The sequence below is a fragment of the Tachysurus fulvidraco genome, chromosome 26, assembly GCF_022655615.1.
Source record: "Tachysurus fulvidraco isolate hzauxx_2018 chromosome 26, HZAU_PFXX_2.0, whole genome shotgun sequence".
Taxonomy (NCBI): domain Eukaryota; kingdom Metazoa; phylum Chordata; class Actinopteri; order Siluriformes; family Bagridae; genus Tachysurus; species Tachysurus fulvidraco.
The window spans coordinates 4,853,975-4,877,535 of NC_062543.1; the positions used below are offsets into that span (position 1 = coordinate 4,853,975).

Here is a 23,561-nt window from a genome sequence, read left to right on the forward strand (position 1 = left end):
ATTGTTCACACTTTGTAAAGGCAAAGTCCTAATTATTTTAATCGGTATTTGTAGGGTTTGAGTCACTGTTGTCAAGTCTAAGATGCATTTTGAAAGCAATGTAAGTGTCATTATGGCATGGACAACAGTCATTGTGTTTACATACCTAAATATTCTTCATAATCGTTTGAACGTGTTTTGATCTGTATATAAATGAACTTGTCAGTATTAAAATAAAAGTTTCACATGAGTCTCTTCTGTTTCTCAGCAACTGGAGGTGAGAACAGTAAAGTGCCTGTAGTCAGCAAAACTAAGTTAACATTCGACTCTGTGCTTCAGTTGCAAATCACTCTTTCACACTAATTAAATCATTGACTTAAAATATAAGCAGAACAAAAAAGTGGTTATCAATTCGCTAATGTATATTTAAACAATTTGACACACTTTTAAAAACAGGGATGAAGGTAAGCTTATTTATTATTAATATCACCAAAATATGCTGCACTACCAATCTTTAAACTAGAACTGTATACAAATTATATTAAAGTCTGTATGACTCTTCTTTAAACGATGTATAAAATTCTGTTTAGAAATAAATTGAGGTAGTAACCTACTCATTCTCCACTGACAATACAGATTCCCTATAACTGTTTTTTTTTTTACTTTGTGTATTTCTGTATTCTGTAAATTAATCTCTTACTACAGTGAACTACAGTTTTTAATGCTTATCTTATAATCATAATAATAATAACTCAATGGTGGGTTGATTTCATGATTGGTTTAATATTTGGTCTTGTAAATCTAATGCTAGATCTTTAATTTTCCTTTTTTACTATCTCAGTTATTTTAGAAACCAAGTATCGGGTAAATGAACTGCCCAAACTCAGGAAACACTATCTACAATGATCTATTTACTAAGGTTTTTTTGTTGATGTTGTGTTAATCCCAAATGGTGTTCAGTAGGGTTGAGTTCATGGCTCTGTTCAGGACACTTGTACAACCTTGTCAGTTTGTCGATCTCAGTTTGTGTACACGTGATGGTTAAGATGTCGGCTTTCTGATTAGAAGGTTGCGAGTTCAAATCCCAGCCCCACCAATCTGGTACTGCAGGGTCCTTAATCAAGGCCATTAACCCTCAACTCCTCAGTTGTATAAATGTAAGTTGAACTTTATATGGGTGTCACACAATGCAGTAAATCTAAACACAAGGTCATTATCATATTAGAACAAATTTAGGCCCAATAGTTCTGGTGAAGGAATATCAATGACACAGCATACAATGACAGCCTGGGATTTCTAATTAAATTTCTAAGACAAACTATTAGAAATTACGATTTTAATCAGATATCACATTATTATTATTATTTGCTTTTTTTAACACTACATCACAATATTAGATGAGCAATGCTAAGTTTAAACGTTCATTTTAGCTTGTTAGTTTAATTTCACTCTTTAGATATATACTCTTTAAATATATAGCTTTATTTCTTGTTTTTTTAGAACGTGTTGTTTGACTAATAAAAGTGCTTCAATGATTATTTCTGACACATTTTGTGTGTCAAACACCCCTTTGTGTACGATAGAGGAAACCCTGTGGCGTTTACGCCGCCATCTTGGACAGGCAAGTTTCCCTCCTCCAGCCCAGAGGAAGCTGCAGATCCGCTCGGAAAAGCTCACGGCGTGAAATCAACACCACAGCCACTGGTAAGGACTTTATCTGCGTATAATTATAATGGAAATTTTGTCAGATACTACTGTATATTTGTCATGGAAAAGCGGTCTCTTGGTGTATTTGTTTAGAGCAAATATTTGGCTGGAAAACGCCTGGGATAGCATGTTAGCATGCTAGCTAATTTTACTCAGGTAAGCATATCATAGCCTGCAGTTAGCAGTGTAGCAGGCTAGCTAGCTAGCTAGCTAGTGTAGGAAGCAAATTGATGGACTGTTTGTGTCTCTGGGAAAACAGGAAGCTAGGTACCGGACTACACCCACATTCTACTTTGAGTTATTTTTTTTGGTATATTCTGCTTGTTAGATACTAGATCAGTTGTAGTTACTTTGCTGTCAGTGTAGCTTTATCAGTTGTGTTAGCTTTGTTTTAACATCTGTAGAATATAACAAGGATGATTGTGTTTTTCGACCTGCTAGCTAGCTAATATGTGCACATGACTCGTTTGAATTTATTTATTTATATAGTTTTAAGTGGTCGTTTTTGAATGCCATGAGGCAAAGAGAGTTGTTTGTTATTGTGTCTGTGTGCGTGACAGAAATTAATAAAGCAAGTTAGCTATTATTTGTTATGACACCACAATTAATGTCTAGATATGCTCGAGTTATTGTGTCAGTAATCGGTGTTTATGGCTTTTGGAGATAAATAGTTAGCGTTTGCTGTCTAGATGCTGTTCATTTTAATAGTGCAGGCGATTCCTGAGAGCTAGGCGTGTAACAATGCACTCGGGTCACGATTCGATTCACGATTCATGAATCGATTCTCAGAATATTTTGAACTACATTTAAATGAGGAAAAATGGTTACTTAGAAGAATCCTTTTTATCTTCTAAATAGTAAACAATGAGTACAAAAAGAGCCAAGGGAGGATACGATACATGGTTTAATAATGTTGATTTGAATGGTGTTATCTACTCTTAAATCTCATTCATTGCACAATAGAGAGCTTCACTTGGATATAATAGACCTAGAAATCCTCCTGATGCTTATCTTTCAAATACACATAGTATTGTTTGACTATTTAGTATACAACCGTAAAAGAGTACAAGTTTAAATCAGAATCAGATTTATTGGCCAAGTGTGTCACACACACAAGGAATTTGGTTCCAGCTGTTTGTGACTCTGAAAAGTACAGACATAAATAACACTATACTATACAAGATAGTACAGTGATCACATTATACAGTGTCACCTCGAATTTTGGGCTTCTCTGGAGTTTTTTCTTGATACCTTTGCCTCTGGCTTGCTTAATAGTTATAAATCAAACTCCATGTCTATATCCGGATATCTGTGAAAGCTGCTTCATGATAGTCTCCATGGTTAAAAGCACCATATAAATAAAATTGAACTGAACGTATTAACAAACAATAGCAGGAAATAACTTGCAGAAATGTTTTGCAGACATTCCATAACATGAAATTTAATCAGTTAAGTCAGATGTTGTTTAGATGTCGTATGATTATTCATACACGAGCGCTTCCATTTTTTGCTGTACTTACACATCAGTGCAGGCAATTCTCAAATACGATGCTCCACATAAATTAAGAGTGAGATCAAAACAATGTGTTGTTAATCAAGCTAAAACCAAGCTTTAACATTTTTATTAAGGAGTCTCGGTTTGTAAAACTTTAAGAATTGTGGTGCTTTGCAAAGTTTATCAACACAGGTAAGTGTTCAGGACAAAGACACTTGAGACTTGTTTTGCCATACTTTATGATCATGTGAGTTTCCTCCTGATTTTCTCCGGCATTGGTAGGTGGATTCCACATGTAAAATTGCCTTGTGTGTGAAAAAGTGTGTGAATGTTTGTGCGTACATGGTGCCCTGTGATGTACTGGAATCCCACAGAGCATGTATTTTCTACATTATGCCTGGTATGCCAGGCGTAGTCTACTGATCCACCATGACCTGTTTAGTTCACTTGTTGTGCCTGATTGTGGGTAAGAAGTCATCGAGTTTGTTGTGTTGGATGTAATGTGAATCAGAAAGTGTGCTCTTCTGCAGAAAAATATAAACACTTGTGAGAGATTTCTGCTTTCTGAATCATGGAAGGGAAGTGCTGAGATGGCAGACTGATCACATGCTTTCCTCTGTTTCTCCTTAATGCAGCACATTGAGTTTGAAGTCAGAAAGCTTTTATCACTCCACTGTGTAGAAATAGTATATAATATAACTCCATGGGAGGGTATGGGTCATATTTCTGTGCTGTGAGATCAGATGTGTGGTCTCGGATCACTTTGCAAGGGTAAGACTCTGTTGCTGAAGTCTCACATGTTTTACATGTAGTCTAATGTAATAGTCACATGATGCAGGGTCATAATAAGGTGGAGGTGAGAAAGCATTGTGTCCTGAGAGCTTATGGATTCTGAATGGGGGTAAAAATATCAGCCATGCTGTATTCATGAGTCAGTAAAAATTGCTTAGGGATTTTCCAAAACTGAGATCAGTCTCGCAGAACTGGTGCGACTCACTGTTAAGATGGCCCAGATGTTTCATTTTTCACCTATTCATTAGTTAGTGTACTAGTGTTGTGTGTTTTAATATTAACACACGGTTATGTAGAGAACTTCTGCATATCTATTTTAGCCCACTACTCAAGGTAATGTTATTAAGTCATATTTCAGAGGCCTGGGAAGCTTTTAATGCGAAACACAATTATATCTCTGGCTTATGTCTCATCTTATTACAGTCTGGATGTTCTCTTTTTCCTTGCTGAACAAAATCAGATAATAGATTTAAAGATGTTTTTTTTCAATGGCACCTGATCAGAGCCTCTACATCATAATCACAAGTCTCTGCCACAGTTATTTTATTATGCAGTACTAATGTACTTAACATGGTACATCCTTTATGGAAAGAAAGTTTTGTTCTGTGGTCCTGATTATGGTCAGGAGAATTACACCACAAACATGCTTGGTTCTTTCTCTGTCAAAAAGATGATAAATTTGTACACACCTTAGTAGGCTGATACTATTCTGATGCATTCATTACTTAAGTTCACCATTTTTTTTTTTAATTAACCAGACTCAATGTGTATCGAAATGAAATCCATTTTCACATTTTTTTAGTCAAACAGTTTAGTCTATCAGTCAGAGCTCCTAGGACGAGGGATATCACATGCTTCACAGCCAACTGCATCTTTACAGACTGCTCCTTTTGCTGCATCACAGTGCAGTGTAACACACTCGGAGGAAAGCAGTATCTACACCCAAGACCGGCTAGGACACTGGACATATTTTAATGAAACAGTAAACAAAAAATGTTAGACAGCATCCTGTAAAGCTGTGACCATCCATAAAAACTTTCAAAGATGCACCAAAAAAGTTGTAAGCAGCTGAAATCTTTGAGGCTGTGGTGTGGTGCTTCTAAACAACAGGAAATTCACAGTAAACTAAAGCTTGACTTTTCGTAGCGTGTTGTTAAATATCAAATCATTGAGACTTCTTATTGAAATAATAATAATTGACGATTCACAAGACAGTCTTTATGATCACAGAAAGGGCACACTTAACTTTTCCCCATCTCTTTCTTTCTCTTTCTCTTTTCAGAGCCACGATGGCCACTGCACCGTACAACTACTCATACATTTTTAAATACATCATCATCGGTGAGTATGAATGAGAAATCATGGGGGTTATAAATGGGTCAGACAACACTACATCATAGTCTATACTGGCAGCAAAAAAATTCCGTTCATACTTGAAGACTGTGCATTTATTCTTCACCCTAATTTGTCCCTCTTTGTGACTCTAGCACTGCTCGTAAATGACTTCCTTTACTCGAACTGTAGGAGAGAAGGCTCGCCGTACTGCGTGACACGTTACTGTTACGTTTGTGTGTGGAATGTAACACATGTTTTCTGCTCTCTCCCCAGGGGACATGGGGGTAGGGAAGTCATGTTTGCTTCACCAGTTTACAGAAAAGAAATGTAAGTACCACACCCAATGTTGCACCATTTAAATTCAAATATGTAAGCACGAGGCATGTAAGGATGATGCTTTTTTAAATCATTGATGTAGCAGTTAGATGAGGCTCTTGACAGTGAATAGCGAATGATGAACATCATCCCTAAAATGCATAATGAAAGTATAGGACTACTGACTGAAGAGCGGAGCCTCCAGATGCGCCGCCCGTCTTTCACCAGCGATGCATCCTGTATCACTCCACACAAGTGGGCCATTGAGAGCACAAAATAAACAGGATCTTGTGCAGTGTGAAGAGAAAAGGTTACGGAGTGTGACCGAGAAATTCAGTCAGCTGTTCTAGTGTTTTAGCTCTTCTAGCTGAGGCAATGACAAATTTTTAATGGGAGGAATTGAGAATAAATCTTTACAGGTCTTCAGTTCTTTATAGATACAGGACCGTACATCTTTGAGTCAAATTGAACCCAGTCCTGTCTTTATGCAGAGGTGCCATGGTTTAGTCAGAGCATTATTGGATTTTGATACTGCAGCAATATGAACACCTGAAAAGTAAAAAAAAAAAAAAAAAAAAAAAAGCTTTTCTGCTGTTTTAGTTAAAACGACAGTCAGACCAAAAGTTAATTCACTAAAGGAGAAAGAAAACAGTGCGTGTTCTTTTCCTTTATTGGTTGCTTTTGTATAACAGACTTTATCTAGGTGAACATTTTCCTGTGACTTCACAATGTTCATTTTGTAAACCAACATAAAACAAAGGAAGGGTTGAGCTCTCATAAATGTATCATTTATGCTGTAAGCATGGAGTTGTCTTTTCCACCCACATACACCAGGTTTTTTTGTGGGTTTATTTTTCTGTCTGTCACAATTTTCTTTAAAAGATGTTGGCACCTTTGCTTTTATGTACTTGGATCTCTTTTAGTACACCCTAAGGCAGGGGTGTCAAACTCAAATTCACAGTGGGCCAAAATATATAACTGAGATAAAGTCACGGGCCAAACTGAATATTTATTGAAAAATTAACTGCAACTGATATGTAATGTTCAACCTTTTTCATATGGAAACAAACTTTAGTTTTGATTAAATACAGGATTTGGAACAACCAGAGCTTGATGTTACAAACACATAAGAAATTAAATTTGAAATAAAAGACACATCAGTGGTGTTCATTTCGCAAACTTTGACCATACACTTTTTGACAAACTCCCTCATTAAAGGGCCGGGCAGATTTTGCTGTCTCTGCCGGGAAACCAGACTTTTTTTCATCTCCTCCAAGTTCTGGAGCTTCTGCTTTACATCCAGGTCCTTATACTTCTCATAATGTTTCGTGTCATAGTGTCTTGTGTTATGTTCTTTCGTTACAGACTCGTTAGCTCCGTCAGCACACAAGACAAACAGGTCTGTCCTTTATATACGTGAACAGATAATCTGCCTCCCACCTGCCTTGAAAGCTCCTATTGTTCATCTTTCGTTTGGCCATTTTTGTGGAGGGTGGAATTAACTTGTTAACGACTGTCAACAGAGAATGAGGGGCGCTTGCTGTTAGTGACTACGCGTCAATACAGTGGCAAGGCATTCTGGGATTTGTAGTATTAGCGGAGCATGGGGCTAGCCAGCTGTAATGCACTTTTGATATGATCTCACGGGCCAAATATAATTACACCGGCCAGAGTTTGACACCCCTGCCCTAAGGCCAAAAGTGTGTGGACCCCTGACCATCGCACCAATATGTGGTTCCTCCCCAGACTGTTGCCACAAAGTTGGACACATGCAGCTTTTTTCGGATGGCTGTATGCCGTAGCATCGCAGATCTGCTTTACCAAGGTTGGAGCCTCATCTCTCAATATCATTACCTGACCTCACTAATGCTGAATGGACAACATCTGGAATGGGTGTGATGGTCTGCTCTCCACATGCTTTTGGCTATTTAGTGTACTTTTTCCACTAGCCACTGTGGAAGGCATGGTGTGGTTATTAATCCGACTCCAGAACTGTCTGGAAAAGTCTGTGTCTGTTTCCCATCACGCAACGGCACCAGGGAAAGTGTGAGGCATTTCTGGATGTTCTGAAGTGATGATATCATTTTCAAGTGATGCTTGTAGCATCAGTGGAGTGTCTTTAAGGCCCGAGTAACCTTGTATGTAAAGGATCATTTAAACATTCATGTTACTGAAGATTGCTGTGTCATGCTTTTTGCCTGATGTCAATTACATCTGATCTGCAGTATTTCTAACCACATCCTGTTTGCTAATCTTGCTAACCTGGCAAGAAAGATTTAGCTTAGGAACCTTGTTATGGTGCTCTCGACATTGAAAAATGACAACAGAGACTGGACTAAAGCCCTGTGTCAGTGCATTTTCTTACCAGACCATCTGCAGTGTCCAGTTGGCCCATGAAGCATGTAGTGAAATATTTGATGTCTACAGTTCTATTTGTGTGGCATTATTTCCTTAGTGATCATAAATAATGTAATTTCACGCTTCCCCTGCAGTCATGGCGGACTGCCCCCACACGATCGGCGTGGAGTTTGGCACGAGGATTATTGAGGTGAGCGGGCAGAAGATCAAGCTGCAGATCTGGGACACGGCAGGACAGGAGCGCTTCAGAGCTGTGACCCGCAGTTACTACCGAGGGGCCGCTGGAGCGCTCATGGTGTATGACATTACCAGGTAGAAAGCTGCTCTTCTCCCAGCATATTGTTTACCCTAATGGCTAAGAGCAGCTTTGCATACAGTACAAAGATGCAAGGTGTGGCTCAGTTGAGTCTTTAACCCCCTCAATCGTCTCCTTGCCCATTAATCAGAATTTTTTTTTTAACATGTCTGTATACTTTTGCCGTAAACCAAACGTGCACTTTGGGGCCAAGTTAATTGTTTGACCTGCAACAAAAGTCTCATTCAGGATGTATTTATTTTTAATGATTGATGAGTGTACAACTATTCCGATGTTTATTTTAGATAGTGACAGTATTTGATGTAGACACCCGATAGTAAATTGTAACGGATTAACATTTACATTTTAGTAAATTATGTTTACAATTCAGCTGAGATTAAGCAGAGTTGTTAGTTTTTAAAGTCACGACTGTCCGAGAATTAGCCCAATTTCTTACCCTAAAATCGTTAACTGATAATCAGTGTGTGATTAGGTGGATATATAACACGTAGTTGTGCTCAAGCACTAAGGCTGAATATAATGACAGGTGTTTGTGTGCTATCTGTCTGTTCCTGATTGCTTTTACAACAATTATTGTTTTCTTTCTGTCTCCTCTTTGTCCATCACTCTGACAGGAGAAGCACATATAACCACCTCAGTAGCTGGCTTACTGATGCTAGGAACCTCACCAACCCCAATACTGTGAGTAGACATCTGCAGGAGTCCTCTTGTTTGTTTTTCCCTCTTCCTGAGTCTTTAAATAATCTATATATAATAGATTATATAGATATAACAGTGTTTCACTCTCAAGCCCAAAAGCCTATTTCAAGATGTATGTATTTTTAATGATGACCATTTTCAGAATATTTGTGTGTGTGTGTGTTACAGGTGATCATTCTCATAGGTAATAAAGCAGACCTTGAAGCCCAGCGAGATGTGACATATGAAGAAGCCAAGCAGTTTGCTGAGGAAAATGGTGAGAAATGAGGGAGAGAAACTTGTTGAACCTTAACATACATCAGATTCTTATAAACGTGCGCACACACACACACATACACACCAAGCATTACTGTTTCTACTTTACTCATTTCTGTCCTCTGCTCTGCAGGTTTGCTATTTTTGGAAGCCAGTGCAAAAACGTAAGTTAGTATTAAGCGGAATGAAGACCTGCCCACACTAACACTAGTTGCTCTAGAAGGGTAAATAAAGGCATAGTGGTATGATGCAATTTGATTAGACATGATTATTTAAAAATAAATAAACAATTTTTTGTTCAACATTCAGATTAGTTTCTATTTTGTGGGAGAGGAAAGGCTTCTGTCACCACAAAACATGCATCGTTATATCTGTTTTCTCTTTTCCACAGAGGTGAGAATGTGGAGGATGCTTTCCTGGAGGCGGCAAAAAAGATTTACCAAAACATTCAGGATGGCAGCCTGGACCTGAACGCAGCTGAATCAGGGGTCCAGCACAAGCCCTCTGCCCCTCAGGGTGGCCGGCTAACAAGCGAAGCACAGCCTCAGAGAGAAGGATGTGGCTGCTAATGACCAACACTACGTACTCGACCTTCTCATCCCCTCTCACCTCTTCTTCTCTCCCATCACTCCACCGGCCTTGTCCTTACCTGACCCGCAGGGGGGGTGAACAGGGGGCCGAAGAACGGAGGCAACTACACACAGGCACGACTGTTTGTGATTCTCCCCCTCACTTCCACTCTAACTCAGTTACCAGTTTGTCCTTTATCTTCCATCATGCTCTACTTGAGTTTCGGCCCATATCTGATACCGGTCAGGGGTATGAGAAGCATCAAGGGCATGATGGCGGTCAGTCAGATCAGAAAATATGTGAGTTCTGAGACAGTATTAGCCGTAATACCAATACTCAGGATCAGGTGTTATGTCCATATTAGCAGCAAAATCTCGTCAGATTAACAGTGTGTATTTTATTAGTGTGTGTTAATTCCTGGGGATGTTGGAGAGTCTTGTATCTCTCAAAGAATGACACTTTATGAAAAGGCACTTCCCTCACTTAATCTTTTAAAAGATTCCCAAGATTTCCTCCTCACCATCTCTTTGTGCTGGGCATCAGTTTTCCCTTCTCGAACCATGTCCATTAGAACTAGAACCAGCATCTTATTTGTTGCCTTATCGTCTTGATTTATGTTAATAATATAACCATCACTGGCTAATCTTATTCTGTCAGAATTAAACATGCAGTTTTACATGGTTGAGACATTTTTATTTTAATATTGATCTCAGTGTGACAGAAAAACAGCCTCGTTCGTAAAAGCAGTGTGGTAGATGCGCTTGTTCTGGCTGTAAATTTGACCTACCGCTGTCTTAGGCTTGTATAGAAACGTGACGGATCACAAAAGGTGTAAATCTATTGCGGTGTTAGAGGGAAGAGATCAGTGTTGGTTTCATGCGTTGTACCATATAAAACACATATTCAGCAGCTGTATATATGGCTAACTATGTTGGGGCAGAGTATATAGCAGCACTCTTCCTATTGTACAGCAGATACCCAGATCACTGGTAACCCTCGGCTAGGAAAGTCTTTAACATTTTCTATGACTAAACGTGTGGACACGCTCTCGCTTTGCTCACAGGGTGTTCAGCTTAAATCTTACTGCTCACCACCTCTCGGCTTCCATGTGGCAAAATCCTTCTGTCCGGCTCTGAAATTCCGCTCCGCACTGGAAGTTCTTTAGAGAGGACGGAACGCTGCTTAAAGCAGAGATGCGAACGGTTTTGTTAAGAGGAGGCGAACGTGTCTTCGTGCTCTGTCCGTCTCTTCACTGTCTCCGTAACCACTTGTGGCTGCGTCCACATCAGTTTAAAATGTATAAACTTTATACATACGAGTACATTTTGAAGCAGCTGCGCTAACATTAAAATGCATTCTTGCGTGTATATGATTAAAATGTTGATATTTTGATTTTAATTATAATAAAATATTCTAAACAGAAAATGTTTTGAAAATTTTTTTGGGTTAGATTTTGGTATAATTGTGCAATTTCTTTTAATATGAAATAGCATTGGAACATTCACTCAAAATGTGTGTGTACTATTTGCTTCACAATATGTAAGGAATAAAACACTCGGTCATGCTGCTATGACAAAATAATCAACTACATGGTGTGTGGAGGTCTGGTTGCTGTTTCTGCAGTTTACTATCTAATAACAGCATGCCCTTTATTCCTCTTATACCACAGCAACGTGCAGATTTTATTAATAAGACATGACGAACGAGACATGTTATCGTTTATTATAAACGTCTATCCATAGACGTTCCTTCACCCCACACTCAATTTCGCAAAGATATTCCTGTTGTGAAACTCGTGAGACTCCTTCCATAGATGTTCAAATTTAATCAGTTTATTATTAAAGTTTGGATTATGAGAAGCATCTACCATAATGTCCCTGTGTAAGTTGTTACTGTCCTTACAGCAGGCACAACTCTGATATGCTGGAACAGAATATTAATCAACGCTTTCTGACATACACAAATGGAGAATTTCAACAGCGATGTGGTATCAAGGAAATTAAACGCTGACCTTCCAGTAAACATCGCCCGTGAACAAAAACTGCCATCATTCAAGTAACAAAATTGCTTTGTATTTTATGCAGGAAATTGCACCATGGTTACAACAAAGAGGAACGAACAAAGAAAGAGTAAGAAATGTGTATTTACAAAGATGAGCAAAGTAGTGTACAAATCCGTGACGCATTAAAAAAAAAAGTAGTGGCATGATTTTTTTTTTTATGGAGATAAAAACAAGTCAACGTTGGCAGTACCATGTTGAAACTAAGGCAGCTTGTGGTTGGCTTCATCCTCAAGCATGGCAGTCAGAGGGCTGAGTGTTGAAAATGCAAACACTAATACTGTAAAACAATACGTGTAAAATGTAAAAGAACATCTTTCCAGTAAGAGTTTCTGACTTAGCAGTGAAGGTTCATTGGTTGGTTAAGTATACGATTTCTTAACTCTCGATACATCCCGGTCTTAACGTTTAACGACGTGTATAAGACGAGGCAAGTGACCTTGCCACTGAACTACGGGACATCAGAAAACCTTGAATCATGTTAGTGATTCTAATCCTTAAAGTCTCTCAGCAATCTGAACCCTGTTTACACCTGGTTGATTAATGCATCCTGGATTAGATTTAGTCTTTGTGATTTTAACTTGCATGCACTAATCGAAATTATTATTTATTTATTTATGCTCAATACGCATGGGCAGCATTTCCTTGTTTCCAGGAGTTTTTAGCTCTAACCTGAGGAAACGTTATCCCGATACCCAAGACACGCAAAACAACCAGGTGTATCTAGGCTTTATGTGAGTGGTGTGCAGAACATTACAAAGCGATGCAACGAGTGCCGGCTTCAGATCATTAGATAATATAATAAAATTCAGATACATAATTTTTTTTTTGTTGCAGGTCTTGCTTCACCAGTCCTTCTCCAGCTCCTAGAGACAGTAGTTTTCAGAATATCAAAAATCCATGTCAATTACTGTAGCTGAATGTATAAGTTAAAATGCTCAGTCAGTCCTGGATTTCCAAGGCCACATGGCTGATTATTGGTGCGACAGTCTTTAAGGGCAACAACGTTTAAGGCACAATCTGTTCAAAAGAACTGCACTGATTTGGAACTTTAATGGCACAGTGATTCTCTAATACTTAACTGGGCTCGATATTAACAATGGGGCTGTAACATCACACAACAGAGCCCTTTACTCAAAAAAAAAACAATAAATGGGAAAAAAAACAAGCTGGGGAACAAAGGTCTTTGTCAAAACCACGATAGTCTCCCATCTGTACACAAATATCTAGAGTGGATTTCTTGAGTAAGCCCCAGATAACACAATGTGAGGTTTGTCTTTGATACTGTAATGAACAAAATCAGAGAAGACTTTGGAGTTTTTGGCTGTTTTTTTTTTTTTTAAGAAACACTTCTAAAGACCCAATTAGTTCAATGTAACTAATATGCAGGCTTGGATCTTTTCAGATTTCAAGATTCTTTTATGATCAAAACCAATTGACATGAAGGTTCTTTTGAATTTGTGCTCAACACCCAGAGGCTTCTGTCCTATGATATGCAACCTATCAAGTCCTACAGTATTTTTTTAAAATGAGAGTTGATTTCAGATTGTTTAGGAAAAATGTATGTCACAGCCAATCAGAGAAAATATTCCCCCCTCTAAATCTTATCAAGATCGTTATTCTGCTGGTTTCCCTGAAAAGGGGAAAAATACAGGGAGGGTCGGTGAACTTCCGCTACCTCTGAACAATGTCACTAATCTCCTTGACAGATGATAGGAGCTTGGTAAAGTCTTGTGGTGTGCTAGCACCCCCTGTGGCTGAAGGGCAGATCTGCAGCTCCCTCAGGCTGTTCTCCAGCTTGTTGATGGCCTCACGGAATGCAAACTTGTTCCTCATCTGCTGTATGGAGTCCACGTAGCTCAGGCAGTACTTGGACAAGTTGTTGCCAGCCTCCAAAACCGCGTTGTGACTGCCCGTCTGCTCAGAGTTCCTGCTGATGGCAGCACGCAGAAGCTCTGTGCTCTCTAGGACCATCTCCCGCGTAATGGTCGAGTTGGGAATACGTTCGTTCTGTCGTGTTTTCCTTAAAGAGCGGCGCGTAGTCACAAGGGGGATGAAAGCCGTAGCTGAGCCCTGATCTCCAGCAGGTGAGCTGGGCACTACTCCCACTGGCTGACTGATCGGAGAAGTGGGCGTGGTCTTTGCTGACTGTGCTTTCGAGGTGCTAAGTTTTTTGGTGCTTTCCTGGGGCAAGAAGGATCTGCCTTGTTCGGAGCCAGAGGGGCTTAGGTCAAGACTGACTTTGACTTTGGTGTCAGCAGTTAGGTCTTGTGTGGGGCTCCTTGAAACCTTCCCAGATTTGACACTCGAGGGTGGAGGTGGAGGAGGAGCTGGCTTGGACTTTGTAACCTTCCCCCTATCCTTCTCTCTCTGACCCAAGATATCTAGAGGTTGTTTGTGTCGGCGTGCTCTACACTCCTCCCCAGCTGCTCCCAGGGCAGAGAATGCATTCAATTTAAGCAGGTCTGCTTGGAAGGCACTAGTTTTGGAGCTTTCGTTCTGTATTTGTGGCCGATGACCCAACTTGGGCGTTAGAGTCTGGGGGCTTGATCCCGGACTAGATTCAGAATCCTTAAAAACCTCGTCTAAAGCATCTTCAGTCTTTTTGGACAGGCGTGGGGGTGGAGTAAGAGTGCCACCACGTGGTGTGCTCTTGCGGGGCAGAGCAGGTTTGCTTCCCAAGGTGCTTGAGTCAAAGTGGCGAGACTGCACATCACGGGGGAGTGTGACCGACTTCCACTCTTTGCGGTCTGATCCTGGCGGCATGCTTGAGGCTGATGAGGACCTCTGAAAGCGCTTTGAGTTCGACAGATCGTCTTCACCTGGGGGCGTCGTTGCCAGTCTCCCAACACTGGAATTTCCCGGTGTGCCCTTTTTCCGTGGGTGTGGTGGAAAAACCTGGCCAGGATATGCAGGGGCTCCATTAGTCAGACCCCCAGCTCCATTATTATTCAGGCAGAGGAACTTTGAAGGGTCCATACCTAGCGTGGCATCATTAAATGAAGAGCCGTTGTTAAAATCATCCCTGGGGTGCTTAAAGGAACTGCTACGTGTTGGAGGGGTAGGAGCGGTTTTCTTTTTCTTTTTGATTAAACTGATCAAGGGGTTGAGGCTGGTCTTGGATTTTGGCTCCTCATTTAGATTGCTATCTACCAAAAGCCTCTCCTTCCGAGGAAGCATCGGCGACACAGCTACCTCTGCCTCTGCACCATCTGGAAACACAGATTTTAGATCAAACCAATATGCTAGATGTGGGCGACTGATTTGAACAGATTCGAGCTTTCATTTGCACACATAGTAAAAGCATTTTAACAAATGATTTCCTCTAAAATTTGATGCTCACCAGGGCTGTCTCCATCTTTCTCCATGGGTCTGCGTATCGTCCTAGTTTTGGTGGGTAACTCTGGGGCCTGCTGCATGGGTCCAAGTGTCAGCTTCTTACCCTTTTTCCCCAATTCTTTCTCCACCTCTGCCAATGGCAAAACATTTTGCTGTTAGCTATACTGGATAAAAGCATGCATAATGCATGCTTGCTTAGTAGTAAGAGATACCGATGTACCGTCTGAGATGCTGGATTCCTGGAACATAGTTTCAAATGCTTGATGGGTCTCTGCAAAGGATGGCCTTTCTGCTGGATTCCATTTCCAACCTGTAATTCAAAAACATATGAATCTGATGCTGCAGAATTTGTATATATTATATTGTATATCATTCCTAATATAAAACAAAGTTACTCACAGGCTCTCATTAGCTCATAGACCTTCTCTGGGCATCCTTCAGGTCTGTCCATGCGATAGTCCTTCTCAAGTAGCTCATATACCTGGGACAAATCTATCCCAGGGTATGGGGACATCCCATAGGTGGCAATCTCCCATAGCAGCACTCCAAAAGCTGAGTCGCCAACGACACAATTGGTTCAATAATACTTTCATGTAAATGTACCAAGAACAGACATCTTTACAAGAAGCAGTCATTCACACTCACCCCATACATCTGATTTGATTGAGAATTTATTATATGCCAGGCTTTCTGGTGCAGTCCATTTGATAGGGAATTTGGCTCCGGCATGAGCTGTGTATGTGTCTCCAGTCATCAGACGACTCAAACCAAAATCCGCTACCTTCACCAAATGGTTTTCCCCGACCAAGCAGTTGCGGGCAGCCAAGTCCCTGGAGGAGGAAAACGAGATGAAAGTGCTTAATTTAAACCACGAGAATTAAATACAACCCCTTGTTATTTTTTCATTAAGTAGGGAGGAGAAATATCTGGAAATTAGGGATTATTATATAAAGCTGGAATATTGTTCTGATCATCAGCCTGCTATATAAACTTGCCACAACAAGGGCTCCAGTCTGGGTTACTATACACTGAAGGAACCTTAACCAAACTACCACATTTACTAAAACCACAAAGTATGCATGCTATAATCATAAAGGAATGCACTGAGACTACTGAGCAATGCAAAGATGGAACAAAAAATATGTTCGATGCTACTGAAAAGAAAGCTTGAGTTACATAACTGTAGAATACCGAATCTTTATGAATTCCAGATAATAAAATGCACTGTATTTGTATCTGTGTTTTAATGGTTTCTCTTGCCTGTGAATAAAATTCTTCTTCTCCAAATACTCCATTGCTGAGGAAATCTGAGTGGCCATGTAGAGCAGCACCACAGCATTGACCTCCTCGCGGTTACACTCACGCAGGTAGTCCAGCAGGTTACCGTGGGTCATGAACTCCGTAATGATGTAGAATGGAGGTTCCCGTGTACAGACACCTGGCACAATAACATTTAAATCAAATATTATGCATATTCATAAAGTAATTTGATCTGATATTTTTTTTTTTTTTTTTTTTTTTATAATCATTGAATAATTAGGTTAAAAACAAGGATTTTTTTTTCCTCAGGCCCAGATATACCTAATAGTTGAACTAAATTGGGATGCTTGATTTCTTTCATGACCGCAGCCTCCTTTAGGAACTCTTCCACCTCCATTGTGTCCTCCTACAGGATCAAGAAAAATAGAAAATATAGTGCTCTTGTGTTTTTGTAATCTTAATCACACCATTTCTATTACAGAAGTCCAAGGCTAACACGCTATGCATTGTGTACCTGTATATTGAACAGCACTTACTGACCTTTAGCGTTTTCACAGCAACAGTGAGATTGTACTTTTTCCAGACCCCCTCATACACCTCTCCATACTGGCCTCCGCCCAGTTTGTGTTTCATAGTAATGTCTGTGCGCTCCATCTCCCACTTGTCGTAGTTGGGCGAGACGCCGTAGATGGTGGGCTTGTTGCGTTTGGGTGCTGGGTAGTGTAGTGTCGTAATGAGGCCATCAGCTACAGTGGAATGGTGGTGCACCAATTCGGCCAGTGTGTTGAAACGACTCTCTGATGATACATAGAGCTGTGTGGGAGGTAAACGGATTACATTTGGACATGGGCTCGCCAACTTCGCATACACTTTAGAAGCACAGCGTAGATTTATTTTATGAACACAAGACCAACTATACTTTCTATGTCTATTTATACGAGCCATTACATTTGTTTCTTATTAAGATACAGATCAGGAAATAAAAAACATTTCCTGTAGGAAACAAATTATTTCCTAGCCAAGAAGGCTTATAGGGCCACAGTACTTTTACATTTTTTATGAATTCTTTAAAACTGTTGATTCGGAACAGAAGCTCTGACAAGCTGCGGGCTGTATATTAAATGTTCCTGTAATGGAAAGGCTTCAGGTTGCATTGCTTTACAGTATCTGTGGAACCGGACATGTAGCATATCTTGTGATAAGTATGCGATAGCAGGCTAACTTGTTTTGGAAATGTTTCACAAACATTGCATGTAACTTTATAGAAATAAAAATAAGAGGAATTTTCGGCACAGGTCTGAAAACTGTGAGTAACACTGTGCCTGCCTTCAGAATGAGTAACATGACTGTCGATGATCAAGACAAAAAAATGAAGTGACACACAGCTTGAGGATGAAGTTCCTGGTATGAGGTCATCATAGCTGGGCCTCTAAAATCCTCTAGAATTACAGAATTCACTAAATCAAGAAGGACCCAGACTACTGCTCAATTAATCACCACGTGTGATGTCACTGAGATTAACTGAAAACGGGTGACTGCTTAAAGGGCTTTCAAATGATTAAATGGGAAGTGTATCATCTCTCCACTGCAGGCATTCTTCTCATACCCACCATTCTTCAGCCTCACCTCAATGTGCTGAGCAATGAAGAGCAGTGACATGCTCGTCTCTCTCTCTCTCTCTCACACACACACACACACACACACACACACACACACACACACACACACACACACAGCATTCTTTATTGGTGATAAAACTAACTGCTGAAATGTATCCAGCCTCCCTACAGTTTTGTAGGCCAGAAAAGATGTCTTCCGGAGCAGACTAGAGTGTCGCAACACATCTACGCCTTAGCACACTCACATGGAGGCATGAAAGTTTATATTTAAATAAATAAATAAATAAATAAATAAACAAACAAACCCACTAGCATTCATTTCAGCTGATGCTCTTATATGGTACGATCTATGGACAATAAATGTCCATTTTTTTTTTTAATCCTGCCATAAAATGGCTTCAGAACAGTAGGGGAAAAAATGTTCAAAATATAGTCTAGCCATTCTAACTGAAAAACAGTTAATAATTTATGATTATAAGGGCTTTATAATATAATACATCATTATATATAATAATAAGGAGTAAATAAAACACTAGGGGACATATTTTAGGAAAATAATCAGTCACTGGATGTTGTGATGTTTGTGTGATGTGAAGCAGAGTTACTGCTACCTCCTCAAAGCTAATTATCTTGCTGTGCTTTATTCCTCTTATATGAGAGCAATTTGCCAAAACGTATAATATACTCATAATCTACTTACTTAAAGTATCACATCGACGATCATATGTGTTTCTGTGTTAGCAAGAATACTTCTATTACGTGTATTATGTGCCACACTAGCTGAACAAGTCCCTTAGCATTAGCTGTTGGTACTAAGGTACTGATCTGTGACATGAACTATTAGAGCCTGCAATACAGGTCAGAGCTCCTGACCAATCACAATCAAGAATGGATCGGTACTGTGTTATACGTGGAACGTCGGAAGCGGGAGACTTTTGTGTGCGTTTGTGTTCTCACCTTGCCGTCAGAGGCTGTATTGATGCGGTAATGGTAGACGCGACCTTCGTAGCGTAGTGAGATGGACCGCTGCCCTGGGCTGCTCTCGCTCTCTCGCACCAGGAAGCTGCCGTTAATGCCGCTGCTGAGCAGGTACTCGGCGGCGTTGCGGGACACTGGCCCATGGTACCAGCTGTGCTTCTCCAGACTGTTGACAGGTGTGATATAGTTGCTGGGCACCCAACCCTGGCCATTCTTGGTCTGTGCTTCACACCACTCGCCATTGTGATTGTAACCTAGCACTCGCAGCTTCTCTCCTAAAAAAAAGAGACAGACAAACTAGATCACTTAGTACATTCTGAAAGTTGAGTTGGATTTGGCACAAACTCTGATAAATGTTAACCACTTTTTAGCTTTGATGAAGTAAGACAGACCCGGAGAGTCGACTTCCTTTGAAGATTATAAACAACGGATTTAAAGTCTACACACCCCTGTGCAGGGCAGGATTTTGTGATGTAAAAAAAAAAAATCCCCAATGAAACCAAGATAAATTGTTTATTTTTTTTCTACCTTCGATGTGAAACTAAAACACAAAATGTAAAAAAAAAACACCAGAGACAAGAAAAAAAAACTTTTATAATTAGGGTGTGGCAGTATGAGCCAATCGCATTCTAGCCTTTGTTCGATAGTAATTAGCATACAGCGGTCATTAATGAAATTCTGAGAAACCCCAATTAAAGTTCGTTGTTTTTATAGAGATGCTGCCAAGAAACGTATGTCACCATTCAAGGAGCTCAGGAATATCATCCTTGTTCAACAAATCAGTTGTTTGATGGTGATGAAGAAGGAGGAGGAAAAAAAAAACACCATACCCAGAGTAAAGCACGGTGTTGGTTGCATCATGCTTCAGGGCTGCTTTGCTCAGCCTTTAATTAAAGTGGTATTTTAAAAGGGGTGAGTAGTTTTTAATCCTTTAATTAACCCAGACTAAACCTGTGCTTATGGTGTAGGACGTTGAACGCCGATGATTGATTTGAAACATTAATAAGAAACACCACACGTTTGACTCATAGCATCCGGACACGACACGGCAAAGACTAATGGAGAGTGCGATGAGGTAGGAGTCTGACTCATGTACACTAATTGTATCATGATAACCTGTGCAATGATGTACAATGTTTTTCCACGCATTATGACAAATTTGTGGCAGTCTGTGGAAACTCAAACATCTGAGGATGATGAAACTTTTCATTAGACAAACTAAATAAACAGCCATGTGCTTGATTATAAGATAAGTCATCGATCTATTTGTTTAGTGAATTTATGACTAATACTACACTAGTACTAATACTATATATACTAATACTATACTAATACTACACTAGTACTAATACTAATACTATACTAATACTATACTAATACTATATATACTAATACTATACTAATACTATACTAATACTATAATACTAATACGAGTTATTGGAGGAAACACTGAAATACGGAACCCGATTTTTTGTAATTAAATTGTTTTCTCTCTTTAAACGCAACATCCTCATTTCCGTGGTTACACAAATTGGCTGTACAAACTTGGCAACAATGAAATCCTGAACTTGTCCTGAAAGCGACGACCCCTCATTTGTCTCTCTACAAACCGTCCAAAGTAAGTTTTGTGCAACTCCGAGCTCTTTCAGCCAGTCATATAAAGCACATTATTCAGTAACCACAATGATAATAACAGGAGAGGTTTTGTAGTAACGAGGGTTGAGGAATGCAACTCTGGACGCACGCACGCACGCACACACACACACACACACACACACACACGGACGGACAGACACACACAGACAGACACACACGGACAGACAGACACACACGGACAGACAGACACACACACACACTGACAGACACACACACACACACACACACACACTGACAGACACACACTGACACACACACACACACTCTGACAGACACACACACACACACTGACAGACACACACACACACACACACACTGACAGACACACACACACACACTCTGACAGACACACACACACACACACACACACACACTGACAGACACACACACACACTGACAGACACACACACACACTGACAGACACACACACACACTGACAGACACACACACACACACACTGACACACACACACACACACTGACACACACACACACACACACACACTGACACACACACACACACTGACACACACACACACACTGACACACACACACACACTGACACACACACACACACTGACACACACACACACACTGACACACACACACACTGACACACACACACACTGACACACACACACACTGACACACACACACACTGACACACACACACAAACATACACACACACACTGACACACACACACTGACACACACACACTGACACACACACACTGACACACACACACACTGACACACACACACACTGACACACACACACACTGACACACACACACTGACACACACACACACTGACACACACACACACTGACACACACACACTGACACACACACACACTGACACACAGACACACACACACACACAGACACACACACACACTGACACACACACACACTGACACACACACACTGACACACACACACACTGACACACACACACACTGACACACACACACACTGACACACACACACACTGACACACACACACACTGACACACACACACACTGACACACACACACACTGACACACACACACACACACACTGACACACACAGCCTAAGATTTTAAGTGGATAATTGACTTAAAGAAAAAAATAAAACATTTTGAAATGAAGTGTCATTTGATAGTAAGGTAATCCAACTGCGCTAAGATCATCCAACAGCCCCGAGTTCATTTCACCTTAGACATGAGCATAAATTGAATTTCTAAAGAACATGACTAAACGTGCTGTTCAGTGCTACAGGATTTTAGCTAGACAGACCACACTCCACAACAACAATGGGAAAGTTAGCAAATGTTCTTTTCTGGGAGATCATATTAAAAAATTTCGCATTGCTTCAGATGATGACTTTATGAAAATGACCAGTCGACACTTAAAAACGTATTCCGTCATTACTAAATTAAAGGTATGTGTATGTACTATTTATATCTAGAGTTTTCACAGGTCTAGACACTGGATTTCTATGTAGTGACAAAGTGTGATCGTGGCGTGGCTGATTTACATGCAGCGGCGCCCTGAATAACATGCGTTGAAATAATCAATGAAATTGAAACAGAAAAAAAAGCCTCTGAAATACAGAGAGCGCAAAAACGTCCAATAATGCAGCTCAGCCACTGCAGCGTGTCAGCTACAACATTTACTAGCTCTTCCCCCATCAGACTCGCTCATTGGGGATAAATACATACACACTGTCAACTAAATCTATCTAATATTAATCATGAATTTTGCATTCTATTAATCTTTATGTTATTCTCTATATTAACCTTTTGTTCTAAGTTTTAAGTTCTTTAAAGCTGCTTTGAGACCATGTCAAACTTGAATTGGATTGAATTTATAAAGTGTCATTACTTTTGTTCTAATCAGCAGCCTAGATATATTTGCCTTACTGTGTAGATTTGTTTTGGATCACTTTGTCAAGTCGTTAATGTAAAAAGCTTACTAACGTTTTCTGTAATAAACAACATGCGTTCTGCGTCCCTTCCGTGCAGTTAATCTTGCCACGTAAACGTAATTTAAAAGTGTGAAGCAGGCGCTCCCCGCGTGAGAAGCCGGCACTAGCCTGGCGGCAGCTGCCGTATTGTTTTTCAGTAAGTCCAGTGGAAAGAACGCACATGTTGCATGCGATAAAGGAAGCAGAAGGGAGATAGAGAATGTGGGGTAAATATGTGGATTTCCAGACAGTGACGTCACCAGGCTGGACGGGATGGAAGTCCCGGGACGCTCGCTTAACTCATTAACAAACAAACTGTCCTGTGCCCTTTCATTCAAACAGAATGGTTTAGATTGTACTTAGGGATTTTAGGGAGTAAATGTAAATGGAACTGGGAAAGTGCTTCTAGGGAACGTTTAATCAGATAAACCGTTTAATCAGATAGAAAACGCTGTATGTTGCTAGCTATATATATATATATATATATATATATATATATATATATATATATATATATATATATATATATATATATATATATATATATATATATTTCTAACCGCATCAGTATAAACAAACTTGTCTCGTCACAGAGTTTATTTTAAACTGAACTCACTACTTATTAACTAACTCCAAACCTACACATTAGCACAAAAACAATGGTGCGGTACAATGTGTGTCTCCAAACAGAAGTGGAAAACTTTTACTTTAATGGGCCCTTCAACACACATTACTGAAGGGAACAACTGATGGACACTTTGCTCCTTTGAGGCTGCGTGCGGTGTTAACTTGGAATGGAAAAACTGACAAACAACAAGGTTACTTATAAACATAGGTCTAGTATGAATACTCAACGTAGTGAGGTTACTTTCTGTAGTA

At 40.0% G+C, this 23,561-nt stretch overlaps 2 protein-coding genes across 4 annotated transcripts in view; one reads left to right on the top strand and one right to left on the bottom strand.

Annotated features, from left to right (window-relative positions):
- The first annotated feature begins 1,556 nt into the window (after positions 1 to 1,556).
- On the top strand, positions 1,557 to 11,246 carry rab14l (RAB14, member RAS oncogene family, like). 2 transcript variants are annotated; one of them, XM_027132909.2, is made up of 8 exons: positions 1,557 to 1,683; positions 5,256 to 5,314; positions 5,582 to 5,635; positions 8,116 to 8,293; positions 8,912 to 8,978; positions 9,165 to 9,252; positions 9,385 to 9,415; positions 9,643 to 11,246. In XM_027132909.2, exons 2-8 carry the CDS (start codon positions 5,263 to 5,265, stop codon positions 9,818 to 9,820), a joined length of 648 nt encoding a protein of 215 aa, XP_026988710.1. In that variant the 5' UTR covers positions 1,557 to 1,683; positions 5,256 to 5,262; the 3' UTR covers positions 9,821 to 11,246. The 2 variants fall into 2 exon arrangements, with proteins under 2 accessions (XP_026988710.1, XP_047665188.1); XM_047809232.1 differs by lacking the exons at positions 1,557 to 1,683; positions 5,256 to 5,314; positions 5,582 to 5,635 and adding an exon at positions 7,004 to 7,022.
- Positions 11,247 to 11,871: 625 nt separating this feature from the next.
- Positions 11,872 to 23,561, bottom strand: part of abl1 (c-abl oncogene 1, non-receptor tyrosine kinase) — a 32,106-nt gene continuing 20,416 nt past the window's right edge. For both annotated transcript variants that reach the window (XM_027132902.2, XM_027132903.2), the window contains exons 3-11: positions 19,056 to 19,351; positions 17,020 to 17,292; positions 16,801 to 16,885; positions 16,480 to 16,657; positions 15,865 to 16,049; positions 15,619 to 15,771; positions 15,440 to 15,529; positions 15,224 to 15,349; positions 11,872 to 15,092 (exon numbers count right to left, since the gene is read on the bottom strand). In XM_027132902.2, coding sequence (XP_026988703.2) covers positions 13,555 to 15,092; positions 15,224 to 15,349; positions 15,440 to 15,529; positions 15,619 to 15,771; positions 15,865 to 16,049; positions 16,480 to 16,657; positions 16,801 to 16,885; positions 17,020 to 17,292; positions 19,056 to 19,351 — 2,924 coding nt within the window. In that variant the 3' untranslated portion in view covers positions 11,872 to 13,554. The remainder of the gene's footprint in view (positions 15,093 to 15,223; positions 15,350 to 15,439; positions 15,530 to 15,618; positions 15,772 to 15,864; positions 16,050 to 16,479; positions 16,658 to 16,800; positions 16,886 to 17,019; positions 17,293 to 19,055; positions 19,352 to 23,561) is intronic.

Bases quoted from the DNA above. Each gene is read 5' to 3' on its own strand.
- rab14l (XM_027132909.2), top strand. From the start codon at position 5,263: ATGGCCACTGCACCGTACAACTACTCATACATTTTTAAATACATCATC. The intron at 9,253-9,384 runs GTGAGAAATGAG...TCTGCTCTGCAG, and splicing joins GCAGTTTGCTGAGGAAAATG to GTTTGCTATTTTTGGAAGCC. The intron at 9,416-9,642 runs GTAAGTTAGTAT...TCTTTTCCACAG, and splicing joins TTGGAAGCCAGTGCAAAAAC to AGGTGAGAATGTGGAGGATG.